The sequence below is a fragment of the Sinohyriopsis cumingii genome, chromosome 15 (assembly GCF_028554795.1).
Source record: "Sinohyriopsis cumingii isolate HCF-2022 chromosome 15, ASM2855479v2, whole genome shotgun sequence".
Lineage (NCBI taxonomy): Eukaryota > Metazoa > Mollusca > Bivalvia > Unionida > Unionidae > Sinohyriopsis > Sinohyriopsis cumingii.
The window spans coordinates 118,652,534-118,680,156 of NC_142975.1; the positions used below are offsets into that span (position 1 = coordinate 118,652,534).

Consider the following 27,623-nt stretch of genomic DNA (forward strand, 5'->3'; position numbering starts at 1 on the left):
AAGCTTTACATGCCTAACATCACATACTCCCAGTATGGCCTCAATTTCACTTTATGAAAATACACCAAGAAAAAATAAAAATAAAATAAAGTTGTTTACTTCACTGATTCTGAATCCAGATCAGGAAATAGGTTAGCATTTGATACAAAGTTTCTATCATTTGGTGTTTACGAAAAAAGTCAGGTCAAACTAATATCCAGAAAATGTCAAATCCAGTAAATAAAGTTTTATTACAATAGCATGTAAAGGAATTTTAAAAATTTTAAACTAACAAACAAACAATTAAATTAAATCAAATATACGTAACAAGTTAAAGGACGACTTAGTTTGAAACAGGTATGCTTCCAAGATCAAAATGGATGGCGAGGTCTCTTGTGAAATAATCATGTTGTGTCACACAAGCGGAAGTAATAACTGAAATATCCTTACACGTTGCTGCAAAGTTTTATAGGTATGAGGAGATCACTCTGATCAGCTGCCACATGGGTCAGCAGACAGCTTTTAGCTCCCTTTAGATAAAAGTAGTACCTGAGAAGGTTGGATTTGTGAGGTAGTGCAAGCAATGAATAAGTTGGCTGAACCATTTCCTTAAAAGGTCCCCCATACTGGATTGCCGGTTTTGGCTGGTCAGGCAGTCTCTGTGCAGTGGCATAATGAGTTGGACCCAACGGATCCAGTACAAACCCCACATGTCCTGACTCAAAGGCCTGAAGGCCATGCTTGGACAGGTTGCGGGGGGGCCTTATGCCCACTAGGCTGCCTAAATTGGGGGACACTCATGATCTCCTGTAATAAACTTATGGTCGTCTTTGACATATTTCATCTTTCCTTCCCATTGATGAACACATATCACACATGCTGCATCTCATAGATGATATACATATAGTATATACAAGAGTCATGGTAGACTTCCATGCTCTGAAGCTGCACTTATTGCATTTAGTTGATATCTCTGCTGACACCTCTGCTGAAATGACACACGAGAAAACAAAGCATACATTATTAGTTCATCATGTGACTAACTCACTAATATATTACTATCGGAGTAAGCCAAAATAATGTCACATTTGATGCCTTCTAAACTATGCTCTGAACCTATGCATTCATGCATTTAGTTGACATTTCTAATGAAATGACACAAGAAGGGAAAACTGAGTAAAATTTAGCAATGCAGCATGTTAATAACTCGCTAAAACCAACTCCTTTACTAACGGAGCAAGTGATAATAGTGTCATACTAACTTGTAAATGAAAACATGAAGTTTAAGATAGCATGGCGTAACATGGTCTTAAATATACAAATTTTGGCAAAAACTAAAAGATAATGTATAAAATCTGCAGGAGAATGATTGTCAAATCTGACATGAAAGTTAGATGGTCTAATCTGAACATTAAAAAAGGTTGGACTGTTGAAGGCAAAATGTATGATGTTATCAGTACAGCAGTGAAGCTATAAAAAAAAAAGTTTTGCAACACCTATCGGTGGCAAGGGGAAGTAATAGGCAAGAGTTATTGCCCTTTGTCTATATGTGATAGACAGGAAGATTTTCATCTGTTAGTAGGGCTGGATTTGTGAGGTAGCAGGCTAATATTCCTGATGTAATATGATTGGGGAACATATCTGAAGGAGAAATAAGAAAAGGAATATCAAAGGCCTAAAGCATGTTGGCAATAAATCAAAAAATAAACAAAGAAGTAAAAAATAATCTTTTTCATTTTTAATAGCAATAATATTTCCACTGTACATATCGTACAATATATTACAATACTGTTTTCTTCCATTTAATTCTTTTCACATTTCTACAATGCAATCAGACAGTACATAATATCCAACATGCTCTAAAAGGAATGATTGAATTTCAGCTATAATACAGAAATATTATTCTAAAAGTGAACACTCTAACATAGTGTATTCATTTATTTTATGTCTAAATTAAGCAGTATCAAAATAAAGAATGAATGGTAATTAAGAACACTGATTGCTGGGTATAAACCTGAAATAATACAATAAAATCTAAGACTGTATATCCCAGAGAAATAATGAATCCATTATAAATGTTAATTTTAACCAGTTTATTTGTATTGTTGGCATGTCTAGTTTTAATGCCTACAATGTTTGGGGTCCACAAGGGGATGTTATTGTTATACTGGAAAATCATGACTGCAAGTTTCTTTCTAACAAGGGGCACAACTTTACAAATCATGTCATTACAATCCTACAGATACTTTGCATAGCATCACGCAGATTCTGACTGCGTTTAAATAGTCAAGATTTAGCTTAAAGCCATAAATGTACTTGGCTGGTACCATCCATTTGTTTCTTCCATTCATTCATTTAATTCATGATCACTCCATTATGTGTCAACAATACAAAACAACCTCATTTTTTCTATCCATAAAACCTCAACCTCTAATTAGAAAATATAAAAGTACAGCCACCATCAAGATTCCAACCCAGGTCCTCTACATTACTTTGGCACACCTATTGTTAGAAAAAGAGGTATGGACCAACTTGGCTCCTGAGTTAATAACCTCACAAACTTTCAACTGCTGCATAAAAAACCATATACACATCTGGATATAAGGTTTGCTGATGCAATTGGGTGTTTTAATAACATTTTTCTTTTTATGAAAACTCATTTCCACTATCAGTTTCTGAAACTGGTATTAAACAACAATTCAAAACCAAAACTGAATAACAACAGAATATGAAGTTAAAACATAAAGGATATAAATCAGACAAGAGGAATACCCTGTCTGACCTCATCATAAAATGGATGTCCATTTTTGATGTCACTAATGCCAAAGCAAGATTTGTATCTCAAGACGGCTGAAACTTTCTAAAACAAACACCACCACTGAAATCATCCATTCAAAACGCCATACACTGCACTTTTAAATTAGCCTGACTTGTCTTGCTGATGTATCCATAATTAAAAATATATTGTTTATCAATTCTGCCAATGTCTTGACTAGCATGCTTTCCAAACACCTACCGCATCCCATTAACATCAAGATCTTGCCATCAGCCTGGACACTTTAAGTTCATTAAAATTTAACTCCACAAAATTCATTGAAACAGGTTTATTTAAGCATTATACTTCATCTCACCAAGTATGCCCACTGTGATAGCATTAATTTATCCAGTTATTATTCTTCCATTCACTTGATCATCTACTTTTCTTCAAGTCTGATTTCCCCAACTAGAAACCTCATGTCTAATCATGTTCCCAACTAGAAACCTTGTGTCTAATCACCAACTAGAAACCTTGTGTCTAATCACCAACTAGAAACCTTGTGTCTAACCATCTTCCCATTTAGAAATATCATGGGTGACCATCTAGTATGAGAAGCCATTCCATTTTTATAGTTTCACTTGTCCCATGAGCAAGTTCAAAATCCTAACATGTCCAATTACTCTGTCCAGGACTTCTATGTCCTTTATACCTTAAACTAGCATGCATATCAGATTTCTTTAGTGAACAAATAGACCTATCCTGTGCCTAACCCAAATTTCCTGAACTGAAACTATAGCACCCAGACCTCCGCCAAGTCAGCATACCTGAAGCATCATCGGCCAAGTCAATATCTGGACTGCTTGGCTTGATGCACCTAAGATATCTTAAGGTACTCAGTATCTTTAACTGTCATACTTAACATTACTGAATGTTCTTAAACAATGAGTTAATACACCTGAAGACAGATTCCATCCCCTCGAGTGCCATGCATGCCTTTTAAGCTGCTGAATAGCATTAAATGGCCCAAACATTTTTTTTTTTAAAACTGTATGTTAACTTTCAACAGGATTTATAAGGGACACTGAAAAAAGAATCATTTGCTGGAGAGTATATATACAAGTTCTGCGACTGTCTAGTACCAGCAATTTTAAATGTAATTTAAATGCACTTCTTGTATATTTCTGTTTATCCCACCTCATTTAAATAAAATTTGTCAAGCTGGTCTGTCATAGAACATGGGAATCACAACTCTCATGTTTCATGGGCTTAAATATACCTTTGTTACCAAGCCCGTCTTCCAATGGCCACAAAACACTGTTGCAAACACAACTTCTGTGTAACCTGCACATATGCCCTTCTTTAGAGACATCAAAGCTCCAGTATTATCATTATAACAGATCTAGATTTTTAACAAATACCACTGATGAATGTGTTAAAGTCCTAGCTCATTTTCGATCGTTTTCTAGCAATGGCATCTTCAACTGCTCTAAGTTGTTTAAGAAGCTCTTCTCGACGTGAGGATGTGCTCTTCTTAGCTTTCTGTGCCTGTGCTAGTGTTGTTCCAGCAGACGGCGCAGCTGATGGCTTGGCTGGGGCTTTAACTAGAGCTGGTGGAGGGCGCTGGATGACCTTTGTTGGTGATGCTGGGGCTTCCTCTCGTTCTGGTTTTTTCACCACTTTGTCTGATAGTACAAGATACAAGACTTAAAAATCACATATACAAGAAAAGAAGCTTAAGTTGTACTGTTTTGCTTCAAAGTGACATATATATATATATATATATATATACACACACACACATACATACATACAAACATACATACATACATAGAGAGAAAGAGAAATGTAGATTGAGAAAGACAAAAAAATAATAAACAAATCCTATCTATTACAAGCAAAGGTAAGCGACAGGATGACATGCATAGAAAAATTTCATACCAGATTCAGGCATAATTCTATAATTTCAAAACTGCATCAAGTTCATTGCTCTTAAACTAAAGGCTACGAAAATGTCATTTATTTTGGCAAAGAATATTTTATTAATATAACAAAAATCATTTACTTTTGAAGTGTCAAAAGATTACTTTTGTTCAGTGAAAACTACAAGCAAAAATATGCAGAGAATGCCATTCATTGTGACAATGATCCAGAAAATTGTTAAAGAGTGTAGGTGTACCATCAGAAACCACAACATACAACAAATTAACACATCTACTTAAGTTCAAATATTTATGATGAAAACTGAAACACTAGTGATACATGGGTCTGCCATTTATTAATCTTGCAACAGTTTACCTGGTACAAAAAGATATTTCACAGTGCTGTAATTTCAAGCATTCGATCCTATAACATGTTCACAGGGTTTTAATTTTAAACTACTTTCCATAAGACATTTACTATTATCATCACTATCATTATTATTATTATTTTTATTATCATCAATTAATAAAAATGTCAATGAGAATTTGTTTATATAGAAAACTAATTGATCACTTTGAGTTTAAAAATAATAAACTGCCATACAAACCACTGTAAGGTATTTGATGATACTGGTAACAAAGTAATTACCTGGTTTGGGTAGCTGTACTGCAGTGGGAGGTCTTTTTGCTGGTGGGCCCACTGGGCTTGGTTCTGCAGGACGCTTTCTGCTTGGCAACTGTGATGCAGCACCTGGAGCAGACTTATCAGCTGGCTGAAATACAATTACTCATGCAAATCAACAGTTTCACAAGAGATTTTAAAAACCAACAAATCATATATGTATATGTCAAACTGGTGGGTATGAGTACTTTTTCAAAAACTGAAAATTTCACCTCATAAATGCACTACAAACTGATTTGCTGTTATAATATTTCTTTGAAACCAACAAATACTTATAAATTCAAAGCAGGATTCTGAAAAACACATACAATTACCAGTGCACTTAAAAGTAAAAATTAAAAGCTCAGCTACAACAATGGGACAAAGATCAAGGAAAGTCATCTGAAAATTTAAGAAAGCACTGTTAATGCAATTCATACTTTGCATGATTTTCTTCAATAACAAGGAGTACAAAAAACAATATGCTCCAATTTTAATATATTCCTTTCATGGAGTAGGTTTTCTTGAATTTACTGACAAAGAAAGAACTATAGTCTCCCTATAGGTCTGACATCTGCATCCTGCTCCAACCAATATTGTATCACGACAATTTATTTTAAAAAACAAAAGATCCATTCAATAAAGAAAAAAGAAAAAAACAAGTAAACAAGTTGGAATATGGGTGACATGTCTGTTAGTGTCAACTTTGAATGATTTATATTTGTCCTTTATATAATTACTTTGTAGATCATTACATAGGGTTGTTTTCTACTCTAACAAGTAAATTACCTTGCTAATCAATGTCAGCTTAATGTTCGACTTTTGGCCAACCGCTTTCAATGGATCCTTTGGTTTGGCCTGAATAACTGGTGGATTGGGTGGTTCCTGTCTGCCTGCAGGCTTGCCTCCCCTTGAGTCTCCCCTAGGAACAGCACCAGGAGGCACTGCTTTTACCAATGATCCTCTGGGCCGAGGTTTACCTTAAACACACACACATATTTACATGAATAAATTCTGCAGTGCTGTTTGTGTTTTATTGGATTTTTTATTATACGTAAAGTTGCTAAGTTAAAGATATTACATTTTAAGTTTTGAAAATTCTTCAGTAACCATCAAATTTAACTGATCTCATTACACTTGGTTCAAGTTTTTCTGTTGATGGATATGATAGCTGTGCAAATGAGCCATGAAAAGAATATTTTCCATACATCACATACAAAAAAACTTTCACTGAACTACTTCAATATTCTATCATATATTTCACTGCAGAAGACAGTCTACTTTCTGAGAATCCATTGGTCCATTTAGATAATCTGATTAACACTTCATCTAACCAGAACAATTACAATAATATGGAATCACATGTCTAATGTGGACAATTCATTGTACTGATAACTGAGCTAATTATATTCAATGTAATTTTCAATGTGCCTTGGTAAAACAATTGCTTTGCACCAATGTGGACAAGGGTTTAATGCATGGTTTTGACACTAAAAGAAAACTGATGACCCATTCAAAGTGTTTCATGTCAAAAGCCTAACCAAACCAAGAATTTGAGCCCTCAAGCATCCTAAATATGAGCTACATAAACTTGTCGTGCAAAAGACTATTGTACATCAAGTTTAAATTTAAATAAGAACTCTTAATGCACAATAGGTGAAGGTAGCACTTCAAAGTCTGCATGATGACATGGTCTGTGTAATAATGGTTATAAAGTCTGCATGATGACACGGTCTGGGTAATAATGCTTAAAAAGTCTGCATGATGACATGGTCTGGGCAATAATGGTTACAAAGTCTGCAAGATGACATGGTCTGGGTAATAATGCTTACAAAGTCTGCATGATGACACGGTCTGGGTAATAATGCTTACAAAGTCTGCATGATGACATGGTCTGGGCAATAATGGTTACAAAGTCTGCAAGATGACATGGTCTGGGTAATAATGGTTATAATGTCTGGATGATGACATGGTTTGGGTAATAATGGTTACAAAGTCTGCATGATGACATGGTCTGGGTAATAATGGTTACAAAGTCTGCGTGATGACATGGTCTGGGTAATAATGGTTACAAAGTCTGCAAGATGACATGGTCTGGGTTAAACTGGTTACAAAGTCTGGATGATGACATGGTCTGGGTAATAATGGTTATAAACTCTGCATGATGACATGGTCTGGGTAATAATGGTTATAATGTCTGGATGATGACATGGTCTGGGTAATAATGGTTACAAAGTCTGCATGATGACATGGTCTGGGTAATAATGGTTACAAAGTCTGCGTGATGACATGGTCTGGGTAATAACGGTTATAAAGTCTGCATGATGACATAGTCTGGGTAATAATGGTTATGTCTGGATGATGACATGGTCTGGGTAATAATGCTTACAAAGTCTGGATGATGACATCGTCTGGGTAATAATGGTTATAATGTCTGGATGATGACATGGACTGGGTAACAATGGTTACAAAGTCTGCATGATGACATGGTCTGGGTAATAATTGTTATAAAGTCTGCATGATGACATGGTCTAGGTAATAATGCTTACAAAGTCTGCATGATGACATGGTCTGGGTAATAATGGTTACAAAGTCTGCAAGATGACATGGTCTAGGTGATAATGGTTACAAAGTCTGCATGATGACATGGTCTGGGTAATAATGGTTACAAAGTCTGCAAGATGACATGGTCTAGGTGATAATGGTTACAAAGTCTGCATGATGACATGGTCTGGGTAATAATGATTATATGGTCTGGGTAATAATGGTTATATTGTCTGGATGATGACATGGTCTGGGTAATAATGGTTACAATGTCTGCATGATGATATGGTCTGGGTAATAATGGCTACAATGTCAGCATTATGACATGGTCTGGGCAATAATTCTTAAAGTCTGGATGATGACATGGTCTGGATACTACTGTTTACAATGTCAGCATTATGACATGGTCTGGTTAATAGAGCTTACAAAGTTTCCAATGACATGGTCTGGTTACATATATGATTTTGGTCTTCCATTAAAAAAAAAGCTGAACATTTTTAAGGGGGGGTTTAGTCCCCCCCAACAGGGTCTCGAGGGGATCCAGAAATGCATTTTACACTCATAAAAAATGGCTCCTGGTGCAACTTATGATCATAAAATAAACCAAAATAGACATTTGAAAAACTAATAAAAAAAACTTACCATAAATGTTCAACTTTACTTCAATAATTTTACAATATTTACTGTCACATGAATTTCTACTCCAATACTATTTTTGCTGAAGTTATTTCATGTTCATGTCAGTGTTCACAGTGTAATTAAGTCACAATAATTTGTCAATTTTTGCAGCAAATATATTATACTTCTCTCTTTTCATAACAAATCTGTAAAATAATTGCCTAAGTACATCAACTATATACAAATAATCCCATACATTCACATGTCTTTTTCTCCAGTGAACACAACCTGTTGATGTGCCAGTTGAGCTCTTTTTGCGGCTTTGGCAAAGATTTCTTTAGCCTTCCTTTTTGTCACCACCGACTTTTCTGGCTCAATGTGCAATCATTTCTTTTCCTTCTCAATGAAAGCCTTTTTTCCTTTCAAGTTGATGCTTGTATTGGCAACATGCAGTGCACATATTCTGACAGAGGGCTACATCTGTTCTCTCATGCAAGAAATCTTTATTCTTATAGTAATTAACTGCACTTTTTCCAGATGCCTCCTGAGCTTCAATTTTTCTGTATGCAGCTTCTTTTGTAGGTGCTGTTCCAAACTCTTCCAACTGTGACTACCGTAATTCAGATCTTTATTGCAGAGGTCACAAAATGACAGTCCTCTTGCATTCAGTTTTCTTATAAACCGACCAACTAAATTTTCATCAACTTTTTTCTCCAGTCATTCCCATTTCCATATGTTTTTCAAACCTTTATCTAAACTGTTCGTATCATGGTCTCTCTCAACAACTTGGGACGCCATATTTTGCAAGCATGCTTCTTCTTTCCATTGCAATCAGTTTCCATTACACGAAGATTCATTGGATGAATTCAAACCTTTGACCTATCAGAATACTCTTTACGAGAGTCATGTACTAATATATGGAACGAATAATTTACAAGGGTCGTTGCAGAATGGGACCAGACAGACTGTTTTTTAAAAACCGGATTGAAGATGATATAAAGAAAACGGACTAGATCAAGAAAAATCTGATTCAAGCCAGGAGAAAAGCAGAATTCTGGTTTAAAATGGAGAAAAATCATGTGTGTTGTTAATAAGGTTACAAATTCTGGATGGTGACACAGGAAAATAACCATCTTGATACCTAATGTTCCATTCCACTATAGAAAATATATAAAAAATGCAGAGCAGACAGATTTGAGTTAACTACCTTTGGAACGTCTTGAAGGGGAAGGCGATGCAGATCGTGCTTTAGGACTGCCACCACCGATGTTACGATATAAATGTTCGGAGTCTGCACTGCCACTAGAACTGGAGGAGGAACTTCGACTCTGTGATGATGCACTGCTACCGCTGGATGAGCGGGAGAAAGAGGAGGAGGATGAGTGACTTCGTGACCTTGACCTGGATCTGCTGCTCCCACTTGAGCTATGACTCTTGCTGCGGTTAGGACGAATAGGTCTGCAATTGGATGGAACAGACTGAAGGTCACTGAGGGAATTATAACATCTAAAGAAGGATTTTATATGATTCCTAATACATATGTAGAAAAAAGTTTGATATTAAGTAAAAAGTCCATACAGGTCAATTTTCATCCTTAAAATACTAAATTAGTAAAACAGGGTCTTCCAGGGTAAGTCATCAAAGTAGGTGTGGGTTTGGGGGGTGATTACCCCAACGGGTATAAAAAAAATATTTGTAAAGTAGCCAGGTGTAAAATGAAAATAACCAGGCAAATCACCAGTCTCCAACCTGACAAGGAAAGCCCTAATAATTATTTTATCCATGTTCAAATTATGCCAACCCCAGGGTACGTCAAAATGCTAATTTGAATCTCCTTTCTACACTAAAGAACCTTAAATCTGACAATGGAAGCTGTTGAGTCTGATAATGTTCTTACCCCGAACTTCAACTTTTTAAAAGTGTCCTACTCAAACAATTTGTAAGTCAGATGTGTCTTTATATACATTTAATCTGCATGTCATTTTCCTTGCATGCCACTCATAAATGAATGTTACTGTTCTGCTCTATACCTATGCCCAGCTGGCTACATTCCCCATGCAGTAATATGGTACCAACTAAAACTAAGTACTAAAGCGGTATTATGAAAAAATAATTGCACAGATACAAACTCTTAAAAATGATATACAACAATCTAAAAAATGAAAGATAAAGGTAAAACATGTAAATCTGTTAAAAAAAATTGGTCAAATCGTAGTTTCTCAAAACACATAGGATTTTATCATTTATGTCATTAAAAGCATTTTTTTATACTTATTTCACATCAATATTCTGTGTCTCATGGGGGTAGTCAACACACTCAACAAGAATGTGTTGCACTGCAAGTGAAAGCTGGCAGTGTATGCACTCTGGTCAGAGTTCCCCTTCAGTAGATGCTGGCAGGGTATGCACTCTGGTCAGAGTTCCCCTTCAGTAAGTATGCACAAGTCATGTATGAGTGTCCAATACACGATGGTTACAAGATCACCTCATCTGTGTGATTTGTTCCTTATGAGGGATGTGCCTCTACCATAGTGGGTTTATGTTTTGAAGTTTTTCATTCCACATATTTTGCCAAGTATGAATTTATATAATATTAAAAGTCAGTATATGGAATCTTCTATTCAGAAACAGGTGACTGCAAGACAGTTTTGACTGGTGTATGTCCTTTCCTTACCCTTTAGGCCAAAATAAAAAGACATGTTCTCCATCGGCTGACTGACCATTTTTCGCTGCCAACCTTTGTACACCCCCCCGGTAAAAACGATAAATAAAAAGCACTACCCTATCTTAATATTACAACCAGTGCAATAGGAAACACACACATTTGGGAAGAGGGGGGCCTTATACCAACGTGGTTAGTCAGCCAGCAGTATTGAATACTTTTCCACACTGTATGAGCAAATAATGTTTCTGTAACATGAGATATTAAGGGTTGTCAAATTTTAAGTTTTATAAGGCCTTCAGTATTGAAAGGAGATCAAAAGAGACCTGAAAAAGACAAGGCCTTCAGAGTGGAAAGGGAATCAAAAAGACCAGCAAATGATAAGACCTTCAGTGCGGAAAGGGGATCATAAAAGGCCTGCATTTTGAGCTTGCAGCTCAGCTTTTGCAAAACAGCTGCTGTACACACCAAGATACATCATATACCAAGTAACATGATGCTGTAGCCAAATGTAGCTAAGATAATGGCCCTATTTCTTGCATGTAACACCAAATGAAGCACTGAGGTTCATCTTGGGCACAGACTGACCTAGGACACAGACAGAAATCTACAGCACAGACTGATATACAGACAGAAACATGGATGCCAAAGTTTTAACTATGTAGAAACTATTAATGACAAGAGAGACATATAGTGAACATCATTATACTGTGGTTGAAGAGTCATAAAAGTGTGACCAGTCAGAGGATATATAAAAAAACTACAATGCAAGAGGTCCAAGTGGGGTTATCACCTGGCTGACATCAATAAAGACAACATATCAAGGAACAAATGGCTATCTAATCTGGGTTTGAAGAATGCTTTCTATTTAATTTTATCAGTGGGGTATTTTTTAAAAGGAAAGTTTGCATCAAGGTTATCTTATCTTTGTGAGGGTGGCTTTATCTGAATGCAAATCAACATTACTTGCTTAATTTTCGAGGTCTTGGTGATAGTCCTAACAAAATTATTTAAAAGATACATTCGTTTGTATTTTTAAGCTTGGTCTTTCCGCAACATAGGAAACGAAGTTCATCTAGGATCCATCTTTCTAATTATTTTGTCTGCCTAAGAATACTAACCTGTCTTCAATCATTTTCCCATCCTTCTCTGGCATTCTACAAGGAAAAGGTTACACTCCAATTTAAAATGCACACAAAATGAATACCATTTAAGAGTAATTATGTAACTTTTAATTATTAAATCTATCAATAAATCTATAGTACAGTGACATTGAAAAAAAAGTATTTATATTTGTGCACTGACAACTACTGACAAATTCACTTCGATGACCTTCCACCTTTGACTTATGATCCTTTGACCAATAAAGACCTTTGACATTACTTAGTAAAAATTACAATACTCTGAGAAGATGAGTACAAAAGTCTTTGGAAATCTACACATAAATAAAGTCATTTGAAAATAAGTTGATAAATAAAAATATAATTATAATAATAGTAACAACAACAATAATGTGATGCATCAACATCAAAACAAACTTTGATTTGTAGAGTGCATTATCTGTTACAGTCAAACAACATGGGGATCAACCATTGTTGTTGTTGTTCTAGGGTTTAACGCCATTTTTCAGCACACGATAGGCTATACATGGCGGCCAGTATAACTGGTGGAGGAAGAACCCTGGAAAACCCAGGGAAGAGCGACTGACCCACGAGAAGCTACTGGCAGGCTTTCCCACGTACCCATGCTAGCCGAGCCTCCCACGAACCCACGCAGACAGAGGTGAGATGGCAGTGATCCGGAACGGTGAGCGCTTTAGACCACTTGGCCACTCGGGGCCCCTGGATCAACCATTGTAACTAAAGCTAGTAGCAAAAGATGCATAACAAAGGGCCCTGCTAACTACAATTTGTTCCATACATTCTTAAAGGAAATTGTTGGGAAACTGAATGCAGGAGAAGATGACTATTCAGGGGCCATAACTCCTTCAAAATTCATGGTGGATTACTTGAAAGCCAACTTCTTCAAAGGTCTGATCAATAAAGCAACATCTCATAAAGATATTGAGTTAACTGACAAGGACCATAACAGAAAAAATAAGACAAAATCCATTAAAAACATACAACTCATTTCTATTAACAATGTTCAAATCAAACTGCATCATAATATACTGAATTTTTATTGAACTACAATCAGCATGCCATGTAAAAAAACAAGCTGACTGACAAATAGTCTTACTTCTCCAACTTTTCCTATCCCATTTTAGATATTATGTCAATGGTGTTGGAGTATGGTCAGAGCGCACTGCCTATTGAAAACATGGTATTTGCTGAAACCGTGTGGCATTGGCATAGGGTGGTTGCGTACTACTGAGCTGTATAAACTTAAAAGTTCTGTCATCATACATCACTCTAACAGATCAAAATCTAGACAGCTTGATCTACCAGTGATTATAAGAAAGCAGTATACACCTGTTGTCACACACTGCCTTAACAAATTGGGCCCTACACTGTTTGATCTACTTGTGACTGCCTACATGCAGGATATACCCAATTCTGACAGATCTGGATCTTTTCTGTTCAATCTACCTGTGATAGCCAACATACAGTGCATCATATTTATCTGTCATCACACACTACCATAACAGATTAAGATCCACACTGCTTGATGTATTTTGTGAATGCCAGCAAACAGCATGTACCCTGATCCATACATGCCAACCTCTGGTGAGGAAAAAGTGTAATCCAAGTGGACAAAAAAGAGAGTAATCCAAGCAAAAAAAGAGTAATCCACATATAACATGATAAAAATTCCAAGAGCATATGTACAAAATGATTCATTTATCCCTCTGGACTTTTAACATCAATTACTGCTTCAAGTTTTTATATATAAAACTTTGAGGTTTAAAAAGGATCAGACTCTCATATTGGATTAAAAACACTTTGTACCAAATGAGACAACGAATGTTTTGTGAACAATCTCTCACAGTCAGCATTAAAATGGTAAATAATATTCCTTTCATAACCTGACAAAGAGGAAATTTATATCATAGAGTTGTTGGGTTTTTTAGCTGGGAAATAAGATTGAAAAAACTACTCTGTCCGCCGGGAGTACATTGTCAATACCAATTTGATACTTCAGGAATTCTCCTTCTAATTTATCAGCTGCCTTTCCTGCAGCATGGTGCATCATATGACAAGAGACAACCTGATATGTACAATGATGGTGACATTTTTCAAAATATAGAATGCAACCCCTTTATCAAGCAAATAAAAAAGGTGTTTTCTGGCAATGAAAGAAAAGCACTCTGACTTCGCCCTTTTCGTTGTCAAAGTCTCTTACACAGACTGGGTACAACTTTTTGTCATAATCACTACTCCTGTCTGTTGCAATAATAAACAGCCCAATTTTCATGACTTCTGCAATTTTAAGAGAAGTATCTTCTGCTAAACACCTAACAATATTAGATGATTTTGTTCTTGCACATGCATATGTTCTGCAATTTTGGAATCAGGAAACATCTGTTTGAACAAAGGACCGATGCATTCTACCGCTAGGGGTAATCTGTGTTCTATTAAGAACTTGGTAGATAACGCCTCTGCATTTATAAAATTCATGTCCACAATTTAGTTCTGCTGTAAATAGAAAATTACCTTAGCACTGGAGTTAGTAAAATGAGCTAACTCAAGGTTTCTATGTTGTACCACCATGACCAATATTAAAATCCTTTCCACGCAGCCTGCAAGGGGCATGAAGCTGCCCTAGAATGGAATGCTGTATTGTGTAATTCATGTATTCATCTCTGAATCAGTTTTTCATCTTTTCCTAATCCATCTGTGACATTATTTTTAAAATATTCTTGCTTTAACAAACATCGACTAGAATAAATCTTTCTTGACTTTTAGCGCTAAATACATACAGACTGGTTCTGTACGAATTAAACAAAGAATCTGCAAGCAAAGATTAAAAATTAGAAAACCAGTCTGTTCTCTTTTAACTAAGCCATATAGCTGCTATAAATGGAAACTGAGGTCAAAAGTACAAAGCATGTATTTTGATCAATTGTACCACACTGTCCAGTTAGGTCTCAATCTATGACTTGATCTGCATGTGACTGCCAGGAAACAATATTGATCCTGATCCATACTGCTATGGCAGAACATAATTTATACTGTTCAGTCTACTTGTGACTGACAAAAAGATATACTCAAATTACTCATAACAAACTGCCATGGCAGATCAGGATCTCAGTCCTTGATCTACCAAGATTGCCAAAAATACATGATATCTCCTGGTCTGCTGTCATACAATGCAGTGGTAGATCACATGATTTACATGTGACCTACTTGTGACTGCAAGCAAACATTTACCATGACCTGTCATTGCACATTGCTGCTGTAGATCTGGATCTACAATGCATATACTTTTTCTGAAAGCAAAGTACACAACATAAGCACTACATGTTTTCCTTCAAGGTGGATGTGGTGAAATGCTGTAATGTGACCAATTAGAAAGGCTTGATCAATTTCACAGGCCTGTGTAAAACAGGATCACCAAAGTAATGATAAGCACAAAAATTTAACTTGAGCACAAATGGAGAAAAAAAAGAAGACAGATCTGTCTGTATCCATAATATGCTAAATTTTGATTAAATGAATTGAATCTAAAAACAGTTAACTTTTTGTGCTCAATTTTGTGACATCTGCTTGAGCATGATGCACACCCAACAGCAAACACGTCGACCCAAACATGTCATCATATCATGCAATATCTGAATGCTATTCACATTAACGATTTCATAACAACACAGTAGTACCTGATCTGTCAGTGCAGTATACTACATCAAATACAGGTTAAAATAATATGAAGTAGCACATTATATATAATTGGTAGATTGGCAGGGGTCAGGTAGGACATGTTATTCCAAAAGGTTTCCACCTAAAAAGTAACCATATACAGATGAAAATGTAAAAATATAGAAACGATTTTTGGACAAATTTTCGAATTTTAATCAAGGTGTCATATCTAGACTTTGATCTAAAGGATAAAGAAAAGACAATTTTTTTATTGACAAGTTCTCTGTTTCTATGTTATAACAATTTACATGAATTTTTTGGCAAATTACTTTTATCAACATCAACCACAACAAGAAATAGAGAGTGTATCACTGCATGCATGTATAGGATTTAAAGACACATGAGCACAATACTGGATAAGCAGTGCCAAGGTGGTTAGGTATCACCAAAATTAGTGATGGGAATCAGTCAGAAATTCATAATTGATAATTGGTTCCACTTAACCAACTGATAATCAATTACAATCGGTTACTAAGAGCAAATTTTAATTTTTGTTTGTTATTCAGTTACATCTTTGATCATAGTTCAAGATGTTAGTAAATGTACAGGAGTAATCTCTTTTAATGACATGTATACTTTAACCTGATAATAATATTACATTTTTGTCTATTGTGTTTTGTGTTATTTTTGTTCTACATCTTTGTTAAATGAATGCAACTTTGTATGGCTGATAAGTCATATGCATCTGAAATACTGCTAGAATGCCCCAAAATCCTTTCATTCATATGTGATGTGTCTATAATTTTAAGTTAAGAAGGACATGGTTTTCCTGTTTGTCAATGTTTACAAATACTGCAAATAATGTTGCATTTAAAACTGAAACAAATCATCAAAATGTGTTTAAATTTATTAACTCAACTATTTAACAACTTGATCATGTAATAATGGCTATATGCTCCTAATTATGAAATTTTGCACCTATGAAGTATCATTTGGTTTTATATTTGTAGTTGTGAAGGGAATTAATAAATTTCAGGTCAACTTTAGTGGCTGGAGTTTTACTAACCTTTGTGCTTTGCATACAACTAAAAAGTAGTCTCCCTTTACACATAATCGATTATGGAGTTTCACAATCAATTATCTTATTGGTTCACTCAACCAACTGATGATCGATTATAATCGATAATCGGAACAACACTAGCCAAAATGATACAGTAAACAAAGATAAAGGCACAAAATTATAAAATATTCAAAATACAAAGTGCAATTTTCAATATAAACTGCATTCTTTAAAAAGTCCAGGACCTTTCCAGCTGGAACATTCTTGGACAAAAAGACTGACTCCAGTATTAGCCTTATACAACATAAAGGTGGGAGCAATGAGTCCATAATAAATCCCAAATGCTGCAGGGGAAGAAACACAGAGAGAAAAAACAAAGTATAAAGTTATCAAAGCATTAGTCAGAGTAAAATTTATCCCTGCAAAGAATCATGGAAAACGTATATTTTTGGGGACATGAAAGACTTAAAAATGTGACTTACATTTCGATTCTTTTCATTTCTGGAGGCACAGGTTTTCTGGAATAAGAAAATAAAAATAAAACATGATACCCATGTAATCATTTACCTTGCAGACATCTACCTAAACTCCAAATGAAAGATTTACTGGGTTGACATCTACCTAAACACCCAATGCAAGCTTTTCTGGGCTAACAATGACCTAAACACCTAATGAAAGGTTTCCTTGGCTGTCATCTACCTAAATACCCAATGTGAGGTTTATCTGGCTGACATCCACCTAAACACCAGGTGAAAGGTTTCATTGGCTGACATCTACCTAAACACCCAATGCAAGGTTTCCTTGGCTGTCATCTACCTAAACTTAAAATGCAAAGTTTCCTTGGCTAACATTGACCTAAACAACTAATGAAAGGTTTCCTTGGCTGACATTTAACTAAACACCCAATGCAAGGTTTCTTTGGCTGATAACTACCTAAACACCAAACACAAGGTTTCCTTGGCTAACATCGACCTAAACACCTAATGAATGGTTTCAGGTTTCCTTAGTTGACATTTAACAAAACACCCAATGCATGCTTTCCTTGGCTGACATCTACCTAAACTCCAAATGCAAGGTTTCCTTGGCTAACATTGACCTAAACACCCAATGAATGGTTTCCTTGGCTGACATCTACCTAAACACCAAATGCAAGGTTTCTTTGGCTGACATCTACCTAAATACCCAATGCAAAGCTTCTGACATCTACCTAAACACCCAATGCAAGGTTTCCCTGGCCAACCTCTAACTAAATACCCAATGCAAGGTTTACTGGGCCGACATCTATGTAAATGCCTAATGCAAGGTTTCCTTGGCTAACATTTACCTAAACACCCAATGCAAACTTTCCTTGGGCGACATCTACCTAAACACCAAATGCAACGTTTCCTTGGCCGACATCTATATAAACACCAAATGCAAGGTTTATTGGGCCTACATCAGTATTAACAATGCAAGGAAAGTCAAAAAAAAATTGGAATTAGTAAGATCCTTGCTCACATTTAAAGGTTTGTCTTTAAAATAACAGCAGCTATACTCAAGGACAGGTTGGCATTTTTTTAAATCAAACTTGAAAGGATTTCAGACCAAGAAGATTTGTGTCAAGTTTTGTTAAATTCTCTTATAAGATTGCTTTTGTTAAGGTAGTAATTTTAATATCTTACTATTTTTAGTAAAAGCCATGCCTGATGGCACATGAACATTTACATAAACTCAGGTCTTTATGTCAAGATGCCTTCTTTCATATTTTATTATGTTGCAGTTCAGAGGTTTTATTTTTTTCAGTAACAGTGGCCATATCTGACAGCATATTAGCATCAACTGTAGAAATATAAGTCCTTTATGCCAGGATGCATTAATTTCAATTCTGTAAATTCTGTTCAGCAGTTTTTAAGAGGTCATTTTAAGGTTTTAGAATTTCTAGTTGTTGATGGTGCACTGGCATCTAATGTACAAATCAGAAAGGCCATCATGTCAAGATCTCCTCAAAGAAATTTGGTGCATACTGTTCTGCAGTTTATGGGTTTTTTTCTGAAGTCATTTAAGTGATTTTCTATTTTTGAAAATGTTGGTCAGATTTGTACATAAACTTGAAAAGCCTTCATGCAAAGATACTTCATACCAAATTTGGTCAATTCAGCTCAGCAAATTTAGGGACGATGTCACATAATTTGTTTTCTATTTTAAGTTAACAGTAACCATTTTTAATTACTAGTTAGCGTAATTTTTGTAAATCTGAAAGGTCTTTGTGCCAGGATGCCTCAAATTTAGTCTAATGCTCCTCAACAGTGTTGTGACAAATCTGTTTAACAGCATCCATATTGCCAGCAGACTGGCATCATCTGTAACAAATAAAACACCTAAAAGCCAGGATCTGAGGTCTTGACAATGCTTAATCATGCATCTTTGGATGCAATTTTTTAAAATCTGGAATGAAGGAAATCACTTGCACGAGCCCTTCATACATAAGCAATAGATTGGCAGCAAATTCCAAGACTTGCCAGTTCTGCTTGAGCCACCTGCTGAGTGGGAAAATGAGTCGATCAACTGATCATTTTAGCTGTACTGATATTTACAATGACAGAATTCAGAGGCTGAAAGACACCCAGATGTGCATGTTGTCAGTGTAAGAATACATCAAGAAAGAACATGGGCATCAGGTTCAAAGAGCTGCTGATTGGGAAAATGTACTCATATTTACCATGACTAAATTCACAGGCAGAAGGACCCCAAGGTGTACATGTGGTCATTTTAAGAGTATATCAATTGAACAACTTTAGCTTTCATTATTGTGTTCACTTCTGAGTGGAGCTGAATAAGTGGTGCATGTGTCCTCAAAATCAAGATATATAGAGACTTAGATGAAATGCCGTTTGCAAATTTGGATTTTGGGATTACACTGCTAACTGAAGAGCTATAAGTCAGTGGTGTGGCAAATTAAACTCAATGGCAACCACTTTGAATCTGGAAAGTTCCTCATTTTCTGGGACATGACTGCAACTTTTGTGGGTGGGACTTTTAATTTTACCAAAATACAATTCCAAACTAATGGTTTAAAGTTACAGTGTGACCCCTGAGGATGTTCGGTTGAAATTGGTTCTCTAGCTTTTTAAAAGTTGAAAACAAACAATTATTAATGAATGGCAGATAACACCTAAAGCTTACTTGGCCTTAAGACAATGTGAGACAAAAATAAATAAAAAAAAACAACATAAAAAGCACACAACTAATGTAAAAAGAATTATAATTCCTGCATGTTTACACATCTTCCTCAAACCCACTTTTCTTGCAACTTTAAAATGAAATTCAGGAGGTACTCATTTAAAAACTCAATGATTTCAAGTAATGATGGCTCAAATATCTGTGTCAGATGTTTTTCTGAGGTGAACAAAATAGACATGAACAAAAGTTACACTATTTCTTGCACATGACATAACTCATGATTGCATCTGGAACTGAAAATAAAAACAAACAGACTATTCTGGCAAGCAACAAATTTCACTGCCAAGAATCAGTGTACATTACAACCAATTTACCTCGGAGGAGGACCTCTCTCCATCCTCCTATCCCTGCCTGGCATATCTGGTTGGTGAGGAGGAAGAGGGCGAGGTGGTGCTTTTGCCCCCTGAGGCATGCGAGGAGGTGGCTCTGGTCTTCTCATCTCTGGGCTTCTTGGTGGCGGGTGGCCTCGATAACCAACAGCACTTCTAGTCGGTTCACTGTGGGAATAATAACACTACTGCTGAAGAAATCCTGTCCTAACTGATGAAACTGATTTGATCATTGCAAAGAGAAAAAAGACGGAAAGAAAATCAGAAAGACATACAGAGACTGGTGGTGTCAAAAAGAGGTAATGGGCAAAAGTTATTGCCCTTTATCTCAGTGAAATAAAAAAGACAACTTTTCATCTTTTTGGGAAGGTAGCAGGCTTATATCTTAAATGTTAATGTGATCAGCGAATGTATTCAAAGGAAAAAAATTAAAGTACAGAAAATCAGAGAGACAGAATGACAGACATAGAAAGATCAAGTCTTTCACATTAAAGAGACCTTCAACATGAATAAGAAGGAACATACTTCTTGTTTTATGTGAAGACTTTCATACTTCAAAGATAATTAACTTAACTGATGTGACCATTAACCATCATGTAATAATCTGCATTGTAAACACAGTCATAGATTGCTTATTTTTCAATACAATTCCAAGCAATGTGCTTTACACTAGGGTAGATGTGTACACACATACACAGACACACATATATATAACTCTCCCTTGTAATATGACATCTGGATCTAAAACCACTGACTGCTATGTACCGAACCATGTTAAAGTGAGAACCACTTTTATGCACAAAATGCAGTATATGGAGAACAGCATCATATACTGAGCTTTGATATAGCAGGAATGATCAAAATTTGTAAACTTAGGGTGTTTTCAAGAGGAAATAAATACAAAACAATAAGTTTCACTTTTTCTTTCCAGCCATACTGCTATACATGCATCTGATTTCTGTAAAGGGTTCCGCAGAGCATCACATTATATCCAGAATCACATTAAGATGAAATAATGTATAACAAGGGACAACTGTATATTCTAGTACTTGATCATACATTTGAACAATAGCTGCTGTACTGTATTTCTAAAGTGTCTGCTTCCAGCATCTGTTTCAAAACCTTTACACAAAAAGGCCCTAAGATGTATTTTGGAAATCACTGCACTAAAAGCCCCTTAGATGTATTTTGGAAATCACTGCACTAAAAGCCCCTTAGATGTATTTTGGAAATCACAGCACTAAAAGCCCCTTAGATGTATTTTGGAAATCATTGCACTACAAGTCCCTTAGCTGTATTTTGGAAATCATTGCACTACAAGTCCCTTAGCTGTATTTTGGAAATCTTTACATTACAAGCCCCTCAGATGTATTCTGGAAATCTTCACACTACAACTCTTTTGATGTATTTTGTAATAAACAAAAAACCTTTCACATGCCGATTATTCTGCATGATGCTATTTCTTACTGTAAGTCTTATACACATGTGATTTTACTCACGGCTGCCTGACATTTGGATAAAGTCGACGTTCAATGGGATGACCTGGGGGTGGGGGTCTTCTCCGTTTGCTGGGAGAAGGGGTTGGGGAAGGAGACACTGATGACCTGCAAAGTATAGAGGAATTAGATATGAATCAATCAAATCTTCTTTAAACATCAAAAATAAAAATTAAAATTAAAAACAAACTTCCAATGTAGACTTTCAGATCATGAGCTTGTATATCAATGTGTTCGACCTTCTAAGGCTTGCTTTCATTTGAAGCAATGTAACTTTAAATTTCTTAAAAAGTGTTATGGTAAAACGAACTTGATCTGAGTGAACCTTGTGAGTAACCACTCATCCCTTATGACCAAAATCACGGTGTACAGATCAATTTTATTACATAAATGTGCTGGCGTAAGTGACCGACTCCTAAACAAGACCAGCATCAATAGATTTTAAACAAACTACGTTTTTCAACACTATTATGATGAAACTATCAGAACACCAGATATAAACACTACATATATTTGCTAACACTTTTAAAACTAAGACTGTGTGATGTGTGTGATTTGGATTTTTAAGTAGCATTAACCATTTGCCAGTCATATTGCTACGAAGTCTGCAGTGTGGCAGTTTAAAGACATGCAGCAGATGTCCCATTCAGTCACATTATCCTGACACCAGGCTGACCAGTCCTAACACTAACCTCTTAATGCTTAGCACCTAGCGAAGCAGCTGTTAGTACCATTTTTATAAGTCTTTGGTATGACTCGGCAGGGGTTCAAACCCATGACCTCCTGCATCCAGGGCAGACATTCTTACCACTAGGTCACCAGAGCAGTCACATCTTTGACTGCTGAAAAGAGTCTACTGACAAAGTTAACACAATTCCAAACCAATATGCACAAAAATGATGGAAAAAGTAGAGTTGTTACAAATTTCTTTAAAGTGCAAGGTAGAGTTGAATGCTACAGAACATTAATCAGACTTCTACATGTCACAAACCACCATTGTAAGGCCAGTGATCCAAATCCCAAATATTATTCACCATTCTGTTTTTTGAGAAGATAAACCAATCTAAAGTCATTCTAAAGATCCATATTCTTGACTGCTATATCAATGTTACTTTTAATAAAACCTGCACACAATGTTGAAAGTGCCATCTGTTCAGCTTTGCATGCCTGTTACATCTCCTGGCTCATCAAGTTTATGTATTTGTTCTTAATGTCATGCTGGTCTTAGGTTTTGTCTTCTGTTTCTAGGCGAATTTACTGAGGCACTATTGATACAATTAATTTTAAGTTGCCTCTGTAAACTCTGCAGTGAACTTTGACTACAATGTAAATGTTGAAGAATACAAGTAATATATATATATATATATATATATATATATATATATATATATATATATATATATATAGAGAGAGAGAGAGAGAGAGAGAGAGAGAGAATAATAATAATGAGGACTTTGTATAGAGCCTAATCTTCAGAAGCGCTAAGTGCTTTACAACATTAGACAACACCTATAAGATAAAAAAAATATAATATGATTACAAAAACAAACACCATGAAATGAGAAAACATTTAAAAAAAAACATGCTGAGAATATTTAAGGTAGGAAACATTATTAGGTCTTTAAGTTTGTTCTTGCAGTCAAAATAAGTGAGTTTTGAGAGCCCTGTTGAATGTGATCACTGTGTCTTTGTGTCTAAGTTCAATGGGCAATTCATTCCATGTTGCTGGGCCCTGGTATGCAAAAGAACGCTGTCCATATGACTTTGTTTTCATAGTGGGAATAATGAGTATACGATTGTCAGAAGAGGAGCATAAGTGTCTTGCTGGTGTATACACATGGGTGAGGTCAGATAGATATGTTGGACTGCACTGTAACACTGGGAACTACTTTAACTCTGCCACCTTAGGCCAGTCAATGTATGCTTTCCGGGCACATTTTGCCAATATAACTGCACCACATTTGCCACCATGGTGACATAAACGGTGCCTGCCGAGTCCTTTCTTATTTATTCCTTTTTGTAATTTACCGGCTTCCTACCATAAATACTGCCACTGCAGTCACACCACCAATGTATACCACTAGATTTTAATATGGACTATCTTACTCCAGGGACAGTCATTCGGTTTTGGCCTGAATTCACTACTAGTGAATCATGGCATCATGGAAACTCACTAACACTTCACTGATGTTTGCTCCTAGTAACTAGCTAATTATTTCGGACTAAGGATATTTCCATTGCGCCAAATTACAATAATCACTCAAATCTAAGAATTCCTTAAAACACAGCACTATAACAAAATGTGTATACTCCAAACTTATTACTATATATATATATATATATATATATATATATATATATATATATATATATATATATATATATATATATATATATATAGTGATCATGACTAATGAATAAAATATATGTACAGTAATTATGATCATCTCCATCCTAAGACCAGATGAATTTCAGTCTTGAATACTGTCCAACCTATACATGACACGCCTCTTATGTGAGAGTACCTGTACTGAGAGATCACTTAATATTGGTGGAGGGGGATCACTGAAGACAGGTTTTACACATCAACAAAATCATCAACAAAGTTACGGATAAATGTAATTAGTAAGGAAAAATCATAAACCAAGAAAATATTGAAAAGATTGTACATTATGTCTATAGCTTTTTAAATTATGATAACTGGACAAATCGCAGAAAATTCTCCATTAATAGTGAAGTGTCGAAAAGTCTAATGATTCAATATTACTAACTGGTGCAAACAAGAAAATTATATCTCTAGGTTTTTAGCTCATCTATAGAATGAGATCAGTCATTAAAATGACACGACAAAAGCGAAGAGCTATAAAAGAATAAATTATTCGGACAACGAAAAAATATATAAATTATTCAAGGTGTTTTGTGTTCTAATAATCAATTTCAGCTTCACAGTGACTGCTGCACTTACCTAGAGCTGTAGGATGATGACTTGGACTGACTTCGACTAGAGTATGAAGAGTAAGATGAGGAGCGAGATCTTGAACGAGAAGAACCCGAGTATGAACTGAAATAATCAGTGTGAAGGGTAAAGAATAATTAAAACATGTAGATATAATAACCAAAATGACAAGTAATTCCTTGCTGCGATCAACCTATATATTAACTATTTGAAGACATCATGTTTAATAAAAGTAAAAACAAAATATATCTACTCAAAAACCTTGCAGAGAAAAGACTTGAAACTATAATAATAATAATAATAATAATAATAATAGTAATAATAATAATAATTACAGTAAATATTTAGTAGGACTTATTGACTAATTAATTTAACAAAAATGAGCCAAGATCAAGAAAGCTACAGAAGCCATATTAACAAATTCCACTGTTATAACAACAGGATCAGTAATTATAAAATAACCATAAAAGTCTATATTGAAACTCAGTTGTAAGCACAGCAAAACAAAATATATCAAATTCACATGCATGAATTTCTATTTCCTATACTCTAAAGGTTATATTATGTTATACAAAAACAATACCAAAGACATTTCAAAACAGAGAGTAGTAGAGAGTTAAATATATCCTTACATAAAGTCAATTCAATGCTGAAAAGGGCTTTCAAAAAACTCTTTTGTATTGAGAGGCACTCTTAAGAAATTCTTAAAATTTGTGTCTCCACTTAATGCAATATTGAAAGATTTGGGTATGAAAGTTGCTGCCTCATCCTGATACCCGCCCATATGTTCCCTGCTACTGTGGTATATTAGCTGACATCTTGGTTGAAGGTGTAAAGATAAATATCTCTTAACTTAGAGCAATATATCTGTTAAGCATTTAGTAAATAATGTGAATAAGTTGGTCTCGGTCTTCATAACACAGATGTCCATACACAATTTGCTTTCATAATGTGTAGTCCATCAAAAGATATTAAATGGAAATGTGTACATGGTACAAGAATAAACTTCTATGTCAAATAGGAACTGTACCGCTGTAATGTTAAGCCAATAAATGAAAATCAGCTCTAACCAAGACCCAGATCAAATTTAAATTCAATGATGTAAATGTCTTTCAAAAGGTTATTGAGTGGAAACAAAACTCAAAATGAAAGAGAAAGTACAGAGTCATAAATATTAATGGGAATAACATTTTTGGGCTTGGGTATAAACATACAATTTTGGTGAGATAAACTGTTTACAACACTGTTATTCAACAACACCATCTTTCATTAGGGAATTAAATATTGTGAAATTAACGAAATTGAATGATCCATGAATATTTATGATTTTACACAAACACAAAAAAAAGATCTAAATACAATCATCATACCTTATTTTTTTTCAACACAAAAAAAAATCATCAAGAAGTTACTTAACTCATGATGAAAACCTCCAAGTTATACAAAAACTGCAACTCCGTCAAATCTGGATAGATATGAGTGAAAATGCTAAACAATGAATTTATCTCTTATTAATATAAAGTGTCATACCAAATCTGACTTCAATCCATTACACTCTTCAAAAGCTAATGAGGAGATACACAAACTGCAAGGGACCCCGAGTGGCCGAGTGGTCTAAAGCGCTCTACGTATCGGATCACTGCCATCTCACCTCTGTCTGCATGGGTTCGAGTCTAGGATTCGGCCAATGTATGTGAGAAAGCTTGCCAGTAGCTTCTCATGGGTCGGTGGTTCTTCCCAGGGTTTTCCTGGGTTCTTCCTCCACCATTAATACTGGCCGCCATGCGTATCCTATCTTGTGCTGAAAAATGGCGTTAAACCCCACAACAACAACAAATTGCAAACGCATTTGACATGACAGTATAGGATAAAAGCAAGGTCATAAAAACTGAAGACATACACAATGACACCAAAAGCATCTGATACATATCGAGTTGTGCTTTTAACAACAAATGTGTAAATGTGGTAAAGCTCAGAGTGATGTGAATCAAAAGAAAACTGGATGAACAAAAGCTACAGTCAAGTTCAATTTTCTAGTAATTAATAAAAAAACAAAAACATGCATAAGCCATGCAAGTTGCTAATCACTTTGATACAGTAGAGTTCTGATAATCCAGATTCCAATTATCTGCAGTTTCTGCCTGTATAACTAAAACCATCTCCCCCAAAATTAAAATCCTGAACAGATAAGAAGCTGACCATGGCATGCATGTTGAGCATACCCACCCAACCCAATCCAAAATATGAAGTGGGTCAAATAAAACGTAACAGAAAACAATGCAAATGAAACATTAAAGATGCCATGACATGCATGCTGAGCCTCTTTGATGTGTGAGATTTGTCAAGTTTCTGACAATGTGGATGCAACAAAAACTCATTGTCAGCTTCACTGATTTTCCTGATGAAATCATTTTTTTTCTCAATAGGCAATGATAATCAGCATTTCACTGTAATCTGTGACACTGTGACCATACTTAAGGACCATTGTTGGTAAAATGTTGAAGGAGTGAATTTTCCCAAAAATGTCAGTTGTTATAATGGTGAAGGTCTAAACAATTCAAAATTGCTACAAAACTTACAGCTTGATCTGTATTTTCCTGTACTACTATGAAATGAGTATGTATCA

General features: G+C 35.4%; 1 protein-coding gene across 3 annotated transcripts in view; it reads right to left on the bottom strand.

Moving 5' to 3' along the window:
• Positions 1 to 1,702: 1,702 nt before the first annotated feature.
• The window catches only part of LOC149782577 (uncharacterized), a 65,962-nt gene continuing 40,041 nt past the window's right edge, over positions 1,703 to 27,623 (bottom strand). For 2 of the 3 annotated variants that reach the window (XM_089934037.1, XM_089934035.1), the window contains 9 exons: positions 25,007 to 25,102; positions 22,045 to 22,149; positions 20,531 to 20,713; positions 17,480 to 17,515; positions 12,263 to 12,298; positions 9,687 to 9,937; positions 6,107 to 6,297; positions 5,306 to 5,429; positions 1,703 to 4,419 (listed from right to left, as the gene is read on the bottom strand). In XM_089934037.1, the coding sequence (XP_089790163.1) occupies positions 4,178 to 4,419; positions 5,306 to 5,429; positions 6,107 to 6,297; positions 9,687 to 9,937; positions 12,263 to 12,298; positions 17,480 to 17,515; positions 20,531 to 20,713; positions 22,045 to 22,149; positions 25,007 to 25,102 (1,264 nt within the window). In that variant the 3' untranslated portion in view covers positions 1,703 to 4,177. The remainder of the gene's footprint in view (positions 4,420 to 5,305; positions 5,430 to 6,106; positions 6,298 to 9,686; positions 9,938 to 12,262; positions 12,299 to 17,479; positions 17,516 to 20,530; positions 20,714 to 22,044; positions 22,150 to 25,006; positions 25,103 to 27,623) is intronic. The other variant, XM_089934036.1, reaches the window with a different exon arrangement.